At 39.6% G+C, this 17,838-nt stretch overlaps 1 protein-coding gene across 3 annotated transcripts in view; it reads right to left on the bottom strand.

Moving 5' to 3' along the window:
* TMEM117 (transmembrane protein 117) overlaps nt 1-17,838 on the bottom strand; it is a 441,213-nt gene that overhangs the window by 13,092 nt on the left and 410,283 nt on the right. For all 3 annotated transcript variants that reach the window (XM_031462722.2, XM_031462720.2, XM_031462724.2), the window contains one exon: nt 739-868. In XM_031462722.2, the coding sequence (XP_031318582.1) occupies nt 739-868 (130 nt within the window). The remainder of the gene's footprint in view (nt 1-738; nt 869-17,838) is intronic.

Here is a 17,838-nt window from a genome sequence, read left to right as displayed (position 1 = left end):
CCACAGTAGCTCCCTTTCTGAGATCAGGTAGTAGTAAGCAAAGATCTTTCCTCCCATTTACCTTGGCCTGGTTTGAACTGCAAAGCCCTGTGGCATGACCCTTTGGATTATATTAACAACCAAGTCTAGGATATTTTGAACAGCTTAGGAATTATACCAAGTCAACTCCAAGTATTCAGACTGGAACTTCTCTGTTTGACTTTTCACTTACCATTTGCTTTTGTTTTTAAAAGAAGCTGCCTTCTTTATTTATTTATTTATTTAGCCAAAATAAGATTTTATTTTAAAGTCATTTGAAAGACACTGAGTAAGGAAGGAGACCTAAGACTCAATGGATGCAGATTCCAAATTCATATTCTTTCCTACCCTCACCAGTGTTCTTCCGTCATGCCAGAAAGTTGCTTTCTTTGGTAATTCCCATTTTTAGCTTCCTGTAAAAGAGATCTTTTCCCATAAGCCATCTTTTTTTTTTTTTTTTTTTTTGTAGAGTAGAGCTTTATTTCCAGGAAACACCATGTTAGCTGGAGAAGGGTGTTTTTTAAAAAACATCAAGGTAGATCTAATACGTTCAACAAAGTGTTGGTGGGGGGGGGCGCTCAGCCAGAGGTGATGTGGAAAGGTTCTCTAGTATTTGCTTATCGTCTTGCTGCAACCAGAAATCCACATGGGGAAATGGCATCCAGGGATATGGTCCTATACTCTATTTAGGAGACAGTCAAATTGTGTTCAAAGTTATACCTGTTATATGAATATGATACTCCTCCTTGAAGATCTTCTGGAAGAAAGGAATCTTGAACTGCATGTGAGGAGTGTGCAGCCCAGGAAGATTTACGTCGACATCCCCCATGAAATGTGGGAATTCCCAGTCCTGTCGGAGAAAATCAACATGAAAACATATCTATGATTTGTTTCGTTCCTAGGCAGCAAAACACCCCAAATTGACTTTTTTAAGCACTTATTTGAAAATCATTTAAATGCAGCCAGCTGTTGGATGTATCAGGTTTGTTCTGTGATGGTGGTTTTATGTACATTAGGTAGTGGTATACATTCAAAAATCAAAATTAAGGCATCACTTCTATCCTCAGATTTTCTCTTTAATGTGGTGATAAGAACCCAATGCAGAATTGACTTGCATCTACACATGTTTATCTCTTTCATTCTGGAGACCTGATCTTAAATTTTTATAGGAAGGCAGTGATCCGTATTTTATAAATACAGAATAATTTAGTTATAGTTTCTTTCATTACTTTTTAAAAAATAAGAAACTTATAACAGCATATTTTGTGGAAGAAGACACAGTAAAGAAGATCTAACTCACTTAACCAAGTTCCTCAATGCACACATCCAAGGAGTTTTACTGATCCATGCTAGCAACGATATGGAATGGAAAAACGCCAAAGACTCTTGTCCTGCTCTCTTGCAATTAGCACCAGTTTGAACCAAACGATGGAGGGCCTGACATGCTGGCATGAGGGATGAACAGTGAGTTGATTCCCATATTGTCATTAGTTATTTCCTTGTTGTCAAGGCAAAATTAGGTGGGATGGCTCTCCTTCTCATAAAGAAGGGAAATGGATGCAAATGAGGACAGTGTGAGGTAACTCGTCTGCTCTTGGTTTTTGGATGGAGGCACCAAATTTAAGTTCATAACGAGCAAGTGAAGAAGAAATACATTAAATAGTGAAGAAACATTTGAGTTGAATCCACAGGCATTCATACACATATTTTCACTTCTAATAATGAAATCATCACTAAATGAACAGTCTAATGTTGAAATTATCACTAAGTTAACAGTCCTATATTTATTTAGTAAATATTTTAAAATAACTTGGATATGAAAAAGTTAAGTATTAATTTAAGATTTCAATCCATTTTCTCAATATAAAAAAGTTGACTTTTCCCAAGATTTTTTATATATGCAGCTAATAGAGTCTGCTAATAACAGCATGCCTGAACATTTTAGGAGTTTCCTGGTCCATCCCACTCCTCTTGTTGCTGAAAATTCTGATTAAGGGAGAATAGACCTTAAAGGAAAGGAAAATATAAGAGTGGTGGTAACCAGGAAAGCTTTCAGTGTCTACTAATTTCTTGATCTATCAATCACTTCAAGCCACTAATAAGAAATAAATATACAAGAAGAAAAATAAAATCGCACAATACCATCCCTTTCTATTGGTGTGTATGCAAATATCTTGTTCCTCTCACCTCTTCTCGCTTTTTGGAAATCAGCAGCAAAGAGACATGTAATTTGGGAAATTCAGAAAACCCGAAGCATTAAAAATGGATGAACTTGGACTACGTCAATCTAAAATATTAGTAGAAAGTGAATAGGTAGAAATAGTTGTGAACGTTGCATTTTATTAAAGTGCATTTGCATTTTTTTCACCAGTACTATCTTGCTCTATGTTACTTGAAAGACTCTTGCAAGGAGAATTGAAACTGTTTGGTCTTTTGCTAAAATGTAGCTGACATCTCCTATAGAAAAATTATGCTTGGCAAATAAAGGGACTGATACCCGGAGAATCTTTCACTAGCCCTGGATAAGCATCACACAGCATTAACAATAGAGCATTTCTCTTTTTTATTTCTTGGTTTAAGAAGGAGAATCCTTGATAGTAATTGGGCAAGTGCACTTAGTGTAGCTTCTTCTGGGAAAGATGTTCTTGGACTGTTATTATTTAGCTTTTCATTTCACGAAACAAAAGTTTTCTACTGGGTATGAAATTGATTTGAGTTTGAAAGTGATCTCTCGCGATTTCTTGCAGTCTGGGATCAAAACTTCATTCACCAAAAAACAGTTCCTCAATGGTTTATCACCTGTACTTGGAGACAGAAAGATGAATTAAGGAAATGGAGAGTGGAGGAAAAAGAAAAGAGAGTCTTGCTCTTTACCTGGAAGATGGCGTGACTTGGCTTTTTTTTTTTTTTTTTAAGAAGGGGTCAAGTCAGCAAATTTGGGAGAAAGTGTGAAAGAAATATCTAATGCCATCTAAGAAACTGAAAACAAAGAGAACTAATAAAAAAAGAGATGATACATAAATTCTCTTAGATTTTCCCCTTCTACATTATTAAAAAAAATTTTGGGGGGTAATTAAGTTTTTAAATTTATTTTTATATATTTATTTAATGGAGGTACTGGGGATTGAACCCAGGGCCTCGTGCATACTAAGCATATGCTCTACCACTGAGCTATATCCATCCCCAACATTATTTTTAATAGTGGTCAGATGTTGGTTTTTCAAAACTCTTCTCCTTTGTCTTCTAACGCCCTGCCCACATTCTCTCCAGCGACTCCAGTTTCTGTAGTTCAGTTCCTACTGTGCATTCTTCTGCAGTGGAATCAGCGGAACTTTGACCTTAACTTGACTTAGAATGGAATGGTAATCAATAATTGCTACCACTTGCCATATGTTTTGGGCTCATCCTAATGGAGAATGGGCATGTGAGGGTGGAGATACCCCAAAGTACTTATTGAAAGGAGATAAGAGAAGAAGGAAGATGATATTCTGAATCCCCATAGGTTTTCGTCTCTTCATCTATCAATCCTGCAGACTTCTTGGGAGGGCGAGACAATGCCTGGATGGCAAGACAATGCCTGGATGGCAGTTAGCACATTGCTGGAGACAGAGCGGGGAGACAGAGAAATGGCCAGCCCGCATGGTTGATTTCCCAGCATGAGTCCAAGGTCAGATTTATCTTGAGAGTGAAGCAGAGGCAGCAGATAGGTCTGTTTTCAGGACAATCACACACAAGGATGCTTCAAGGTCCAGGTAAAGAAGGACAAAGACCATCTTCTCCTTTCTGCCCTCATCCAAGGCACAGCACTGGCCTCCTGAGTCTGATCGGACCTTGCTCAGAGCAGAGTTCTCCCAGAGGGCACCAGGAGCAGGGGCGTGGTGAGGGACACCTCTCTCAAAGAGACATATGGGGTGGCTTCAGAAAGAGGCTAGAAAAACAGGAGCAAATTGGCTTCTTGTGCAATGTGGATCACATTGTGGCAACCTCCAGAAATAACTGTGGGAGACTTCCACTGTGGTGGAGGCAGGTCGGAGCTGGTAAGGTAGCACCATGTCTAACTAAAGACCAAGGAAACTGGTGGACACCTGGGTTATAAGTTATCACACACATAACAATGTTCTAGCATCATCCTAGGTGACATATGTATATTTTTATTTACCTACAAAATGATCACAAAAGCTTGCCATTATTAATCCATCGTACAGATGAGAAAAATTTGCCTCAGAGACGTTAAACTGTCACAGAATGACGTAGCTGACATGTAGCAGAACCCAGGCCAAAGAGTACATCCTTTCTCCCTGGCCATGCTGTCTCTAACTGTGAAAAGTGACAACTTTGTTTTTCACTCAGTACTAGAATTATTCAGACCTGCTAAATCTATTCTAATTGGCAGGTATATCACATGCTTATCTCTCACCAAAAGTCAGTTCTGTGAGGGGCTTTAAACTTCTTCCCCTCCACCCCTTGGAAGGTCCTCATATTTTATCTGACCCTCACTTGAACCAGAAAACCAACAGTAACTTCTTCTCTACTAAGTAACCGTCCCAGGGACCGCTGGTTTCCAATCAGAATGATGAGCAGGGAGATTTGACTCACAGGAGATGACTAGCAAATACTGAGATTCTCTTGCCATTCAAACTACGAACGTATAGCAGTATTTCAGACACAGATTGTATATAAATGTGATGAGAGCCATGGCTTTCTTTCCTTCTGCATAAATTTTAAAATTATATTTTGAACACAAAATGAAAATGTTGAATTAAGAAAATGACGAGGCAAGATGTGTTGATCTAAGATCAAGGTAGAGACAGGCTGGTCCTGTGATGGCATGTTACACAATGTTCATTTATTTTGTTCTTTAAGAAATGTTATCAGTATTCAGTAACCCAAAGATTCCTTCTTACTGTCTGCTGTTAAATTTAACAATACCTTCAGAGGTCTGCTCCATTTGTGGCTTAGTGATGTGAGAATTATTTAGGTACATTGTGTCACGTACCCCAATTCAGTTCTCATCAGCTCATGGTGATGAACAGACTTCCAACCTTGTATCTTGCTTGACATATGAGAAAAAGTTAATTTTTATTCAGATGGGTATATTTCCCATAGAAAACAAATGAGCAGTACCACGGTATATATCGATTCTTATTTCTTATACACAGTGGTTTACTTCTGCCTGTAGTAATAAAAATCGCGTTTGAACACTGGGGTCCACATTGCATTTGGACACATAATTCAGACTGATGTGTCCAAATGCCATTCCATCCAAGTGAGGCCCTATTATTCACAGGCCACATGTGGACACAGTTTCAGGACAATGTGAAGTATGTAGGCAGAATGGTCTCAGGATATCCTGGAGTCATCATTTCCCCACATTTTTCTCATTGAGACCCATGCCTTGGGGCCAAGGGAAAGAACTTGGTCCTGTGCAGAGGAACTCACGCTTGAAATCAAAACAGCTTTGAAGTCCCCAGCTAGCATTCAGTTCCCCAAACTGAGAAGCATTAGAGGATAAAAATGTACTAGCACTGATTACCCTCCAAAACTAAAACCAGCAGAACAAAGGCTGTATTTTGGGGGCAAAAGACTGACTACCTGGTTTTTGAAGAAATTAAGAGACAAATTAGATTATATTTTACTAAAAAGTACTGATAACCATTTAGAAAAGAATTGACAATAGATTCCTAAATATTAATAAAAATACCAACATTTTTCAGATGTAATAATCTGTATATCTCCTTTTTATGGGCATTAGATTCTAAAGCTTTAAATTATTTCAAAAACCAACTTTACAGATATGTGTCTTTTTCTTTGTTAATCTCAATTCCTTCTCCTCCTATTTCAGGACTGAATTTAGATTCATGATTATTGGAACATCATTCTACCAAAAATGTCCCCAGCTTGTAAAGGGTCCTTAGGTTTTCTATGCTTACCGTGTCCTAGCAACAGGATTTCAGATGACAGCAGTGGTGGCTTGAAGAATTGTACTCATGCTTTGGGTGATAGTTTTGTTTCTTATTAAGAATCTTGAGTGCCTGATTTCTTTCAGCAGCCCTGTGCTTCTCCTAATTGGCAAAATTGCCGTGGTATCACTTGGCTGAAGAAGTCCTTGGAAACCTTGACATATAGTAGGTTTTGCTTATTTGTTTGTTTACTGCCTGCTTCCCCCATTGACACGTAAGCTCCAGGAAGCTTATGCAATTTTTCCATGTTTTGCTCACTGTTATATTCCCATACCTGAAGCAGTGCTCAGTACATAGTAAGGACTCAAATATTTATTGACTTGATGAATGGAGCTCTCTGAAAGATATACAACAGTTCCGCTTTGATTTCCGAAGTGGAAACAGGATGAATTATGAAAACAGAGGCAACGCAACAAATATTTGTTTTTGTAAACAATATTACACATTAAACTGGGATTCATTATTATGAAAAAAAATTGGTTGTTTTATTTTATTTTTTTCCCTATAAACAAGGTATCGGGATCATACAGAGAGTATCCCAAAGATTAAGCTATTTGCCAAGGATCACAGAGGAAAGGAGACAGTGGATAATGAAAGGAAGAAAGTTGAGTCACATTTTAATATTGTGAGATAAAGCAATTAACGTTTGGGGAATTAGCAAAAACGCTCATTGGGATGATCCAAGACACTGTTTAGTTATCATGTAAATATAAAGAAGCATGTGATGGGGGGTGGGTATAGCTCAGTGGTAGGGCACCGGCTTAGCATGCTCGAGGTCCTGGGTTCAATCCCCGGTACCTCCACTAAAAATAAATAAATAAACTTAATTGCCCCCCCAAACAAAAGATAGTTAAAAAAAAATAATTTTTTTTTAAAAAAAGAAGCACATGAGGCACATCCAACCAAGTCAGAGAGCAAGAAAAGAGAATGTAAAACCAACACGGGGTTAAAAATGCAGAGGGACCATTTCCCACAGTGGATGATCCAGAAGGGTCGTCAAGGCAAGGCTGAGAGTTGGAGACACCCTGCAGTAAGTATGAAGGATGTGAAAAAGAGAGAAAGCAGCAAGCTACTTCTCAGATGTCCCTTGGCAACTCCTCTTTTCTCATAGGCTGTACTCTCATTCCCTCCTAATAGTCACGATTTTTTTTTTTCCCTCAAGGACAAATGAATTCCATAACCTTTTGGAGTTTTCTCTCCAGAGTCCCATATGCTATTTAAAAGATTTAAAACCTTCAGGGAAAAATCTTGGCTTTCTGGTTGAAGTAGGCTTTTTTTCAACAAGTAGTAGAGATGACAGATCTCATTCATCACTATCGCAAATCCAAATCAAACTGCAAATCCTTACTTAAAATGTTTAAAGACGTTGACTCTTTCATGTGTTTTTGTGAATTCGAAGATACTGATGAACTCTCGAAGTTGTTGTTGTCCAAACAATCTAACTTATCCTAAGGGCCTATTTTGTAGTGTGTTTTAATGTATTTTCCTCATCAATAATCCTTCTTCCTTGCAAAGGCCAATAGGAATTTTCCTGGCTAATTCTGAAGCCAACATACATCAATGAGATGTAAGTAATGGCTTAGTGCCCATAGAAAAAGCAAGTCAGTCCAGCCCAGAATAGATTTGAGAAGTGAGGGTAGTTTGTTACTTTTAAGGGACTTTCTCATGAGGCTTTGGCACGATAGCAGTGGGATTTTTTTTTTAAACAAGTTTTATTATATCTAGACACCTTGAAAGCATCATCCCTTTAGACATCCAGGTGGAAGAGTGCCTGATAAAATGCACTGGGCCTCATTTACAGATGTCCTGTCCTGGCAGACTGATGTGATGAAGGACAAAATAAAAGTCAGTCTTGTAAGTGTTTACAGCTAATGGAAATACATCCTATGCCTTCCAGGACTAATGGGAAATCAATATTCTTCACTAGGGCAACATAGTTCACCAGTATGCAAGGGACAGAGTGCTTGACATCTCAGAGACTCCTATGTGTGGGTGTTGGTGGGACAGATAAACCATTGACTATAACCAGTGGCTGATAACTAAGTCAGGGCAAAGTCTAAAGAAACACAGGGTTGTAAGTCAACAATAGATCCTTTTGGGTAAAGTCTTCCATTTGTCATCAACCAACAACTTGACCTACTTTGCACTTCTTAAGAAGGATCAATATTAACTATATAATACATTGGAATATTAACTATATAATATAGTGGCAACTGTATAGTATATTAATTATATAATACATAATAACAATATAACACATTTTTACTGAAATGAGAACTAATAATAATTATTTTTTTCCTATTAAGGAAAGAGTAAAATCTAGTGGAAGGAAGATTTTGGGCAACACATTTTCATGTTCTTTTTCAGACACTGGAGCTTAATAGCACCCAACCCTTGCTTACTCTATGCTTCCTTGTATTGGTACATTTGGTACAAAATGTTACTGCTCCTGTGTCTGTTCTGGCTCTACGCATGCTGCCAGGAATGGTCACATTCAATTGTCTGAATGACTAATCTCTTCTGTAGGCTTTATAGGAAAATTAATTGCATACTGTCAAAAGAGTAGATATTGTCCTTGGTAAAATTTTTATTTAATATTGAGGTCATTTTTCTCTGTGAAGAAATAATAATAGTGGCTATCAGTGGGTAAACGTGGTTCAATATAAAAAATTCACTTCACAAACAATGGAGTATGAAGTCGATCTAAATATCCCACGGGTGGTTGATGTAAAGAGCTTCTAGTTTTTCTTGCAATAAGTTAATTTCTATTTTTATAGTTTTTTGCCAAGAATGGCTCATGGAGCATAGTTTCTAGTAGAAGACAGACCAGTCAACCAGCAAATAGCAATGTAATATGATGTCAAATGGTGATAAAGGCTCTGAAGGAAGTAAAGCCGGGTAAGGGGCTGGAGAATGGTGACTTAGGGGTGGGTGCTAGGTTGGTTAGTGGACAGAAAACTTCTTTGAGGCTGATCTTTGTGCAGAGCACTGATTGGTATAGAAGAGCAGGTTCTGTCTATCTCTGGAGGAGAAGCAGACCAGCTAGCAGGCAGAGCAAATGCAAAGGCCCTGAGGAAGAAATAAGATGGGTGTGTCCAAAAACCTCAACAAGGAGTGTGAGTGATGTGGAAAGTGGTAGGTTGGCAGTAGGGAAATAAAGACCGGTTCAAAGACGGCTGCAATATTTTAGGTGTGAGATGATGGTGGTTAAACAAGGTTGGTCAGATGTTCAGATCAAGTTGTATTTCAAAGGTATCACCAACAGAGCTTCTGAATTTACCAGCTGCTCCAGCATTTGGTAATTGATAGTCATCACTGACTGAGAAGGGAGTGTCTTGGGAACCAACACACTTGGAGAAGATGGGGAAGTGGGTAGGAAGTCCAGAGATCTATTCAGAACACGCTATTAGACATGAAGTGCAGGTGCCGTGCAGGCAGTGGGGAAGCTTAGGTGAGGGACCAAGGCTGGAGATGTGCATGTGGAGTCAACAGTGCGCCTGCTGACCTAAAGCCACAGACCTGGATGCAGTCACCTAGAAGAGGAGGGTAGAAAGCCAAGGGAAGAGGGCCAGGGACTGAACGCTGAGGCACTCTGACCTTTACAAGTTGGAAGAGGAGAAGCCAGCAAGGAAAATAGAAAAAGAATGACGTACATTATAAAAACAGGACAAAGCACATCCTAGAAACCAGGTGAAAAAAGTGTTTCGAGAAGGAGAGAGTGATCAACTTTGCTGAATGAAGCTGAAAGTTTGAGTAGGAAGACTGAAAATCCACAGGATTTGGCAGTACGGGGGATGCTGATCTTGGTAAGATCTTCGAGGTCCAGAGGAAGCTGATATTGGGGACAAAGGCCTGACTGCAGTTGATTCAAAAGAAAGTGGGAAGTGAAAAGTAGAGGTAATAATTATAGAACTCTGATGAGGAGCTTTGCTGTTACTGGGAACAGAGTTGGAAGGCAGTAACTGGAGAGAGACTATGATTCTGTTCACTTCAAATACATTTGTTAGTGTAAAATAAATTCAATTTTGGTAGAATAGGGGACACTGCATGAGACCTGAAATTTCCTTTTTATATTTTCAGTAGCATCTGCAATGGCTAATGGTGTGCACCAGCGAGGATGCACTGGCTGTTTACGGCTGGTGTCCATCCTGGTTAGTCAATACCCCACGGCACCAGCAGTTACATATGCTTTAAAAATTTTTTCTAAAGTAGTTAAATATTTTGACCATCACCTTTATGAAGTCAAGCTTCATAGCTGTTTTTCTGAAAAACAAAACAAAACAACCCTAGGGTAAGTTCATTGTGTTTGGAATGCAGCAGACTTTTAGAAACAGTGGGCTGGACCCTTGCTGCTCTGGACCCAGTGTGGCTTCCTTCTGTTTTCATCTTTCTCAGTAAAGATAATCACAGATTCTCTGCCTCTGACCCCCACGGACCACGCAGTGAGAACACAAACAGAAAGTAAAACCTTTAGAGCAATGGATTTGAACTACCAGACGTCCCATGTCTTTCTTCAATGAGTTTTAGGTCAAGAGTGTTCATCCTCTGAACTCTAGAGAAAAATTATCAACCCTCAAGTAAGAGAGCAAAGACTAGGAAAATAAGATATATAGGGGCAGGGCAGAGGGATGGAAAGGATGAAATACATTTTGTTGTTGAAGAATTATACTCTCAGTGAATTGAAAACTTTTCTGAAACTATTTTTAGTCTGGAGGTCAATGGCCAAGAAGAACCCAAAATGCATTGTCTTCCTTGTTGGAAACCAATGAGAGAGACATTCTGTTACCCTCAGGGTCCTTTTGGAAAACGAGTTTACATGCCGGAGTAAAGAAGCCTTACATGGGTGTTAGCAGTTGCCTGTCTTTACATTGACATGGTCCATTCAGAAAAGACTTAGGTGACTAGTGGGCTTGGTTTATAGAGTCCACATATCGTTAACAGAGTGAATGTGCAGTCGATATTTATCACAGAAGTTCCCAGTAACTCATTCAAGCTCCCCACAGGACAGTGTCACACTATTCAACTAATTCGACAGTTATTCAATGTGTGCTATATGCAAAACATTTATTTGCAAAGCATATCAAATGGTATTAATAAACTATGCTCTTCCTTTTGCAGATATAGACCATGAGGGTCAGTGATATCACAGGACTCTTCCCATATCATCCAACAGATCACTGGTAGGGAAAAGAAAAGATGACATTCAATCAGTGTCCCCAGAACTGTATTTCAGATCATCCCCCTTATTGAGAATGCTATTTAGGAAAAAGAAAACCCTGTTAAGGACACTGAGTATATTTTAATGTTCTATTCAGACTAAGCGAACTCATATTTGTCAAAAATTTGCTCTGTGTCAAGCATCTGATCCACTGTAGACCACATGCAAATATATATGGTAAGTAAGCTTTTTCTCAGTTTATAAGGGAGTCAGCTGAGGCTCAGAGAACAGTTGAGTTGCTTGCCCAGTGCTGCACAGTGGGTGCCGAAAGGATTGGTACCCAGGTCAGTCTGACTTAAAAGATATTTTTATGCACCACATCAAGGTTTTTTCACTTTTTTCCATTCTGCTCTAATCTTGCAACTATCTTCCCACCTAAAAGCTAATTGTCATGCCAATGTGTGCTTCTTTTTGATGTTAACTTACATCTGTAATGAAAACTTTCCTTTTAGTGGTATATTCCAGCTCATCTTGAAACAATATTTTCTCAGAATTATTCTGGTACCTGCAGCACATGAGAAAGAAATCCTAACTTCATTGCAAAGTGGAAAAATGGCAGTGGATCTATGTTCATCCTGCAAGTCATTGACAAAGCCTGCAAAACATGCAGGCTGAGGTGCACATTTAACTCTGGATGGTTTATGACCATCTTAGAAATTTTACTACCAATGCATAGATTTGGCTCTAAACTTAGAATATTTCTAGTAACGAATACTATCTCCCCACCTTCTTTGCACTTTGGATTTCTCACCTGAGGCTATTTTTCATCATACATAGGCACCCTGGTGGCAGACTCCTATATCATTGCATCGGAAAACAGGATGGATTGGGGGATGATTTAGTGCCCACTAGTGATGGCTATCAAATTCTGCAACTTCCTCAAAGGACACAACTTTTACATTTCTTTGGAAGTTGTATGACAGTGAGATTTGTGCTGCTAACACATGGTGGCTACACATATCATTAAAAGATAAAAATTTATATTATGTAGGTGACTCAAGACAGAGCAAAAATACAAGACGAACTATAAGGACAATATAACACATGTAACATATATTATCCTTAGAGTTCTCTTTCTTGTGTGTATATATAATGTAAATAATATATACAATGTCATGTCTTTATATATAATGTAAATAATATATATAATGTAACATGTTTATATATAATGTAAATACTATATAATGTAACATGTTTATATATAATGTAAATACTATATAATGTAATATGTTTATACATCATATAAATAAAATATGTACACTTGGCATAGATCTTTAAAGAACTATTTTATTTTATCTCAAGTCTTCTTTGTTCTATATGTTAGTGAACTAAGTTACTGTGTTACCGGGAGCCCCTCATTCCAAGGATTAATTCTTCTTGCTCATAATTATGACAGGTAGAAGATGATACAATTTCCATAAATACAACATTATTAATAATCTATTCAAAGCCTTTCTTGATATTTGATTTTAAACAATTATCAGTGTAAACAAACTGAAAAGCACCTCTGTCACGTGATGGTGGTGACCCTCCATATACTATCTCTGTGTAATATATCAGATTTCTAATGAAATGTGTCATATTTAGAAATATTACAAACAATATCCTTGAGCATATGTGGAAACACAGCAACAGCAAACTTTGGGAAGGTGATAAAGATGATCAGAAAATAATTTTCTGCTACCTCAAGACATTTCTCATAAAATTTTTATTCATAAAAATTGGTAAGCCTATGGTTCTGAAAATTGACTTTTAATGCACGGAGAAGCTATATGAAAGCAATCGTAAAAACTAAACATAAAACATAAAATTTTGCCTTCCAGCATTGGATTGTACTTGGTGAGTCATAGGTAAACGTGAAATTATTACATTTGCCAGTCGCCAAAGGCTTTGCTTTATGGATATCTGAAACACATGGACATAAATCAATTAATATGTTATTTTTCCTGTATAAACCCAGGTGCACTTGATTCATTACCTCTCACTAGAGAAGTTGGCAAATCAACATCATTATGAAACTTTTCAGGCAATAGAGAATCTTCAGAAATTAGTTTTCTGAGAAAGGTTCCAAATTGTGTTACAAAGTTATGATGTGCCCCACTCCCAATTCAGAGGTACTAGGACTCTTAATATTGCACTTCTCTTTTAAATAATAAATCCACTTGTTAACAACTATACGCAGATTAAAAACTTCAGCTAATTGTGGATCATTTGCCTTTCTGTACAGACACATGACGGCCTCAGCCAGGAACGTGGGCTTCTACCGAGCTCCTCTTTGGAAACAATACCTACGCAGAATGTTTGGGTGTTTCAGTGTGAGCACCTGCAAGACATGCTAATTAACGCAGAATCGGTGAAAGATTCCAATTGTATTTCCTGAGACTCCACTACGTACAATGTGAAAGAATAATTAGGATCATGATTATTTTTCTGTTTTTCTTTTTCAAGTCAATGGTTTATGATTTAGCCTGCCCTCACCGACAGTTATATAACATGATCAATAGTGCATTCATGCTATGATCCCAAATAAAGAGATGCTCCGTAAAGTCATTTAAATGTAAGGAGATGAATTTCCCTTTACTCATATTATTAGATAGTCTGCTTGCCACACCTCCAGCCACGCACCGTAAATGACGAACTGTTACAAATAACCGCAGCCACATTCACTAAATGAAACAGGCTCCGCCCCAGCACAGCTATTTACAGGTATTTGCTTACCTTATCTTTACAACCGCGGTACGCGGTAGGTTTTCTTTTTCCCATTTTGCAGGTATGGAAACTGAGGTTCAGAGAAGGCACCTGACTTATCCACTATCATACAGGTAATAAGTGGGAGAGGAGGCGCCAAACCCAGGTCTGCCCAGCCCCCTATGGGGTGTTCTTTATATTGCACTTCGGATGGTGAATAGGAATTTAGCACATCCTGCCTCTAAATGCCCTATGACGGTCTTGGTTTACCCGTTGTTTTGTCTGTCTCATGGAGCCTGAAAAAAGCCAATAAATTGTGTGAGATGTTTGGCCACCATTGTTGGTTTCTTTTCTCTACTTCCTACTCTGATTTCCACAGTCTTTTTTTTTTTTTTTTTTTTTTTTTTCATTAAAAGTAGATCTTGCTTCCACCACCACCATTTCTAAGCTAACACTTGTTCTGCTGTCCTGGCTAATAGCTAATCCTTTTCCTTAGCTTTTTTCAAAAAAAAAAATGTATTTTGTCTTTTTCTATCATGCTACCATCTTTTATTTGCTAAATATTTGTACAGTCAGCAATTGGTTGTGTTGGCCCCTCTACGCAGCATTGACAATACAGCAATGAACCAGGCAGATCTGGTTCTAGACTCTGCCTTCGTGCACTTTACAGTTTGAATGTAGCGTAAACACACACAGAGAATAATTCCAGAAAATAATTTCAGAAAATTAGCGCTAAACAGAAAATAAGCCAGATGATTGGTTGGCAGAAGCTACTTTAGACAGGGTGAGATCACTATGTGGATTAAAACCTCTCCAATGAAAGGTACCAGGTGCTCTGATACATGCTATGGATGCAACAGGGACTAGAACAGACGACAGTCATCACTATCAAGTAGCTTAAGTCTAGAGGGGGCAAAAGATGAAAGACTAGTGTCAATTAAATGAAATGAGAGGTAGTAAGTGCTGTGAAGGGAATAAACTGAAGACTGAGAAAGAGAGTAACAAAGAGGCCACTTGGGGAGGCATCTTGGAAGAGGTGATACCTGATCTGAGAACTGAGAATGGGACTGATCCAGCCACACAAAGAGCAGAAAATACTGTGCAGAGTAAGGGCGCCATTCTCTGCTTTATGCCTGGTACCCTGCCGGGTCCTAGGAATACGATGGTGAACAAAAGCCTACGTGCACTACGATTCCTGGGAGCTTCTTACAGTCTAGTGGACAAGTTGGACGTGAACCGAATAATGATGGAAACAGACCTCGATCTCTCTGGGCCGTGCCCCTCTATCACTCACCCAACCATCACCCTGTCACGGTTTGGGGAATATGTAACTCTTCTTGGCTACTTTCCTCAGTGCCAACACCAAGGAATCCTCTGTCATGGCGACATGATACACCGCTGCATGGTGTTCATTAACTTTTCACATTTATGTGCTGATTATATGCTCCTTGAGGGTACACGTCTTTATATTTCTCTCAGTCCCCAGCATAATGCTAAATATATAGTAGGAAGGAAAAACTATTCAATTGTTTAATTATTCATCAATATTTGCAAAGTGCTTACAACATGTCAGAAACTGTACAAGGCCATGGGATACCAAAGATCTAAGTCAAAATTTAAGAAACTCGTTATGTAAAGAAAAAGTAAAAAAATTATACAGTACTTATAGGAAAATATGAAAGCATTATAACAGAGGCATGAATCAGGTCCTCAATAAGAGTGCGGCTATGAACCCTGGGGTGCATGTATCTTTTCAAGTTAAGAGTTTTCTCCAGATATATGCCCAGGAGTGGGATTGCTGGATCACACAGCAATGCTATTTTTAGTTTTTAAAGGAACCTCTGTACTGTTCTATGAACCGTGCTGAACTCTTTTAGATTTTGTTTGGTGTAACTTTTGATCTCTCCAAATCTGAATGACAGCCTTGCTGGTTAGAATATTCTTGGCTGTAGTTTTTTCCTTTTCATCACTTTGTATCATGCCATTCCCTTCTGGTCTGCACAGCTTGTGCTGAAAAGCCAGCCGACAGCCTTAAGGGAGTTCCCTGGTATATATGATGCTTTTCTCTTGCTGCTTTTAATATTCTGTCTTTATCTTTGACTTTCCCCATTTTAGTTACAATGTTCCTTGGCGTGGTCCTCTTTGGGTTCATCTTGTATGGGACTCTCTGTGGATCTGGATGTCTATCTCCTTCTCCAAGTTAAGGAAGTTCTCAGCTATTATTTCTTTAAATCAGCTCTCTAGCTTTCTCTCTCTCTCTCCTCCTCTGGGACACCTATAAAGTGAATGCTAGTATGCTTGACGTTGTCCCAGAGGTCTCGTAAACTATCCCCCTTTTAAAAAATTCTTTCGTCTTCTTTTTTTTTTTTGTTCAGCTCTGTCTCCCTGTTCACTGATCTGTTCCTCTGTGTCATTTAATCTACTATGGATTCCTGCTAGTGTATTCTTTACTTATTTTATTTTTTTATATTATTCTTCAGGTCTGTTTGGTTCTTCTTACAGTTTCTAACCCTGGTAAAAAGTTCTACCTTCTTACTGTGCTCACCCGTTCTTCTTCCAAGTTCTTTGAGCACCTTTTTGATCATTACCTTAAGCTCTTTATCAGCTAGATTGCTTATCTCCACTTTACTTAGTTGTTCTGGGGTTTTGTCCTGTTCCTTTGTTTAGAATATATTTTTCTCTGTCACTTCATTTTGCCTGATTTGCTGTTTTTATTTCTAGGTACCTGGTAAGTCGGTTATGTCTCGTGATCTTGAAGACGTGGCCTTAGGGAGGAAATGTCCTGTGGGGCCCAGCAGTGGTCACCAGAGGTACGTTACAGGGGTCTCCTCTATGTGGGCTATGTGGGGTCCTCCTGTTGTGGTGGGTTGACCATGGTGGGCAGTGCGGTAGGCGGGCTGGTCATTGGTCTGAATGGGTTGCCAGACCCTGCCTTGTGCGGAGGCTGCCAGCTGCCGGTGGGCAGGACTGGGTCCTTTGGCTGCACTTCCAGGGGAGTCCTGGTCCTGGAGCAGGGCTGCTGGGCCATGAAGCAACTGGCTACATAGCCCTGGGGAGTTCTGGGGCTAGTTCTGGCCCGCCTGTGAGTGGAGCTGGGTCCTGGGGCGGCTGGCTGCTGGTTGGGGCGTCCTGGAGCTAGAGTCAGCCTGCTGATGGGGGGGTTCATGGGCAGGGAGGTGTCTCGTGGCTGGCGTCTGCCTGCTGTCAGGCAGGGCAGATTCCTGACATGGCTGGCTGTGGAGTCTGGCTGGTGACAGCCTGCTGGTGGATGTGGCTGAGGCTCAGGGCATCCCTGGTGGGACCAACCTGCTGGTGGATGGGCTGTGTCTTGACATGACTTGCTGTGGGACTTCAGTAGCCCTGGGGCTGATGTCTGCTGGCTGTTGGGTGGGTCATGGCTTTGGGTGCTACAGGGCTGGTGTTCACCTTTTGGTCCTGGGGTCTTTGGCTGGTCCTGGGGTCAGGGCCCAGAGGGTTCAGAGCTGGTGTCAGCCTGCTGGTAAGTAGTTTTGGGGCCCAGGGGTCTCGGGGCTAGAGCCTTTTTATTTCTAAATATACCATGTTGGGGTATTTAGTGATATGTCTCTCTTAAGTTTGGATTAGTGTTTCTAAAATGGTGGAGTTGCTCTGAATGTTACAAATGGATCAAGGCGTTAACATGTATGAGATTTATCTTTTCCCAAATCCACATACTGATGCTACTGTAAACAACCGTGTGTGTACAGTGCCTGAAAACTGTATGAAAATCCTCTTACCATTTTCATCCAGATGTTTAACAAATATTGTCTCTTATTCTAATAAATATATTATCAAATTAAAAAAAAAAAGATCTGATAGGTGGAGCTGTGTCCCAGAGTCTTGGGCTGCAGAATCCTGGGGCTCCTGGGGTTGGCGTGGGCTAGCAGGTGGGCAGGACTGGGTCCTCGGCCCTCTGGTGGGTGGGGCCTAGTCCTA

This window comes from Camelus dromedarius, chromosome 11 (genome assembly GCF_036321535.1).
Source record: "Camelus dromedarius isolate mCamDro1 chromosome 11, mCamDro1.pat, whole genome shotgun sequence".
In the NCBI taxonomy this organism is placed as follows: Eukaryota; Metazoa; Chordata; class Mammalia; order Artiodactyla; family Camelidae; genus Camelus; species Camelus dromedarius.
This window is presented reverse-complemented; position numbering and strand designations above follow the sequence as displayed.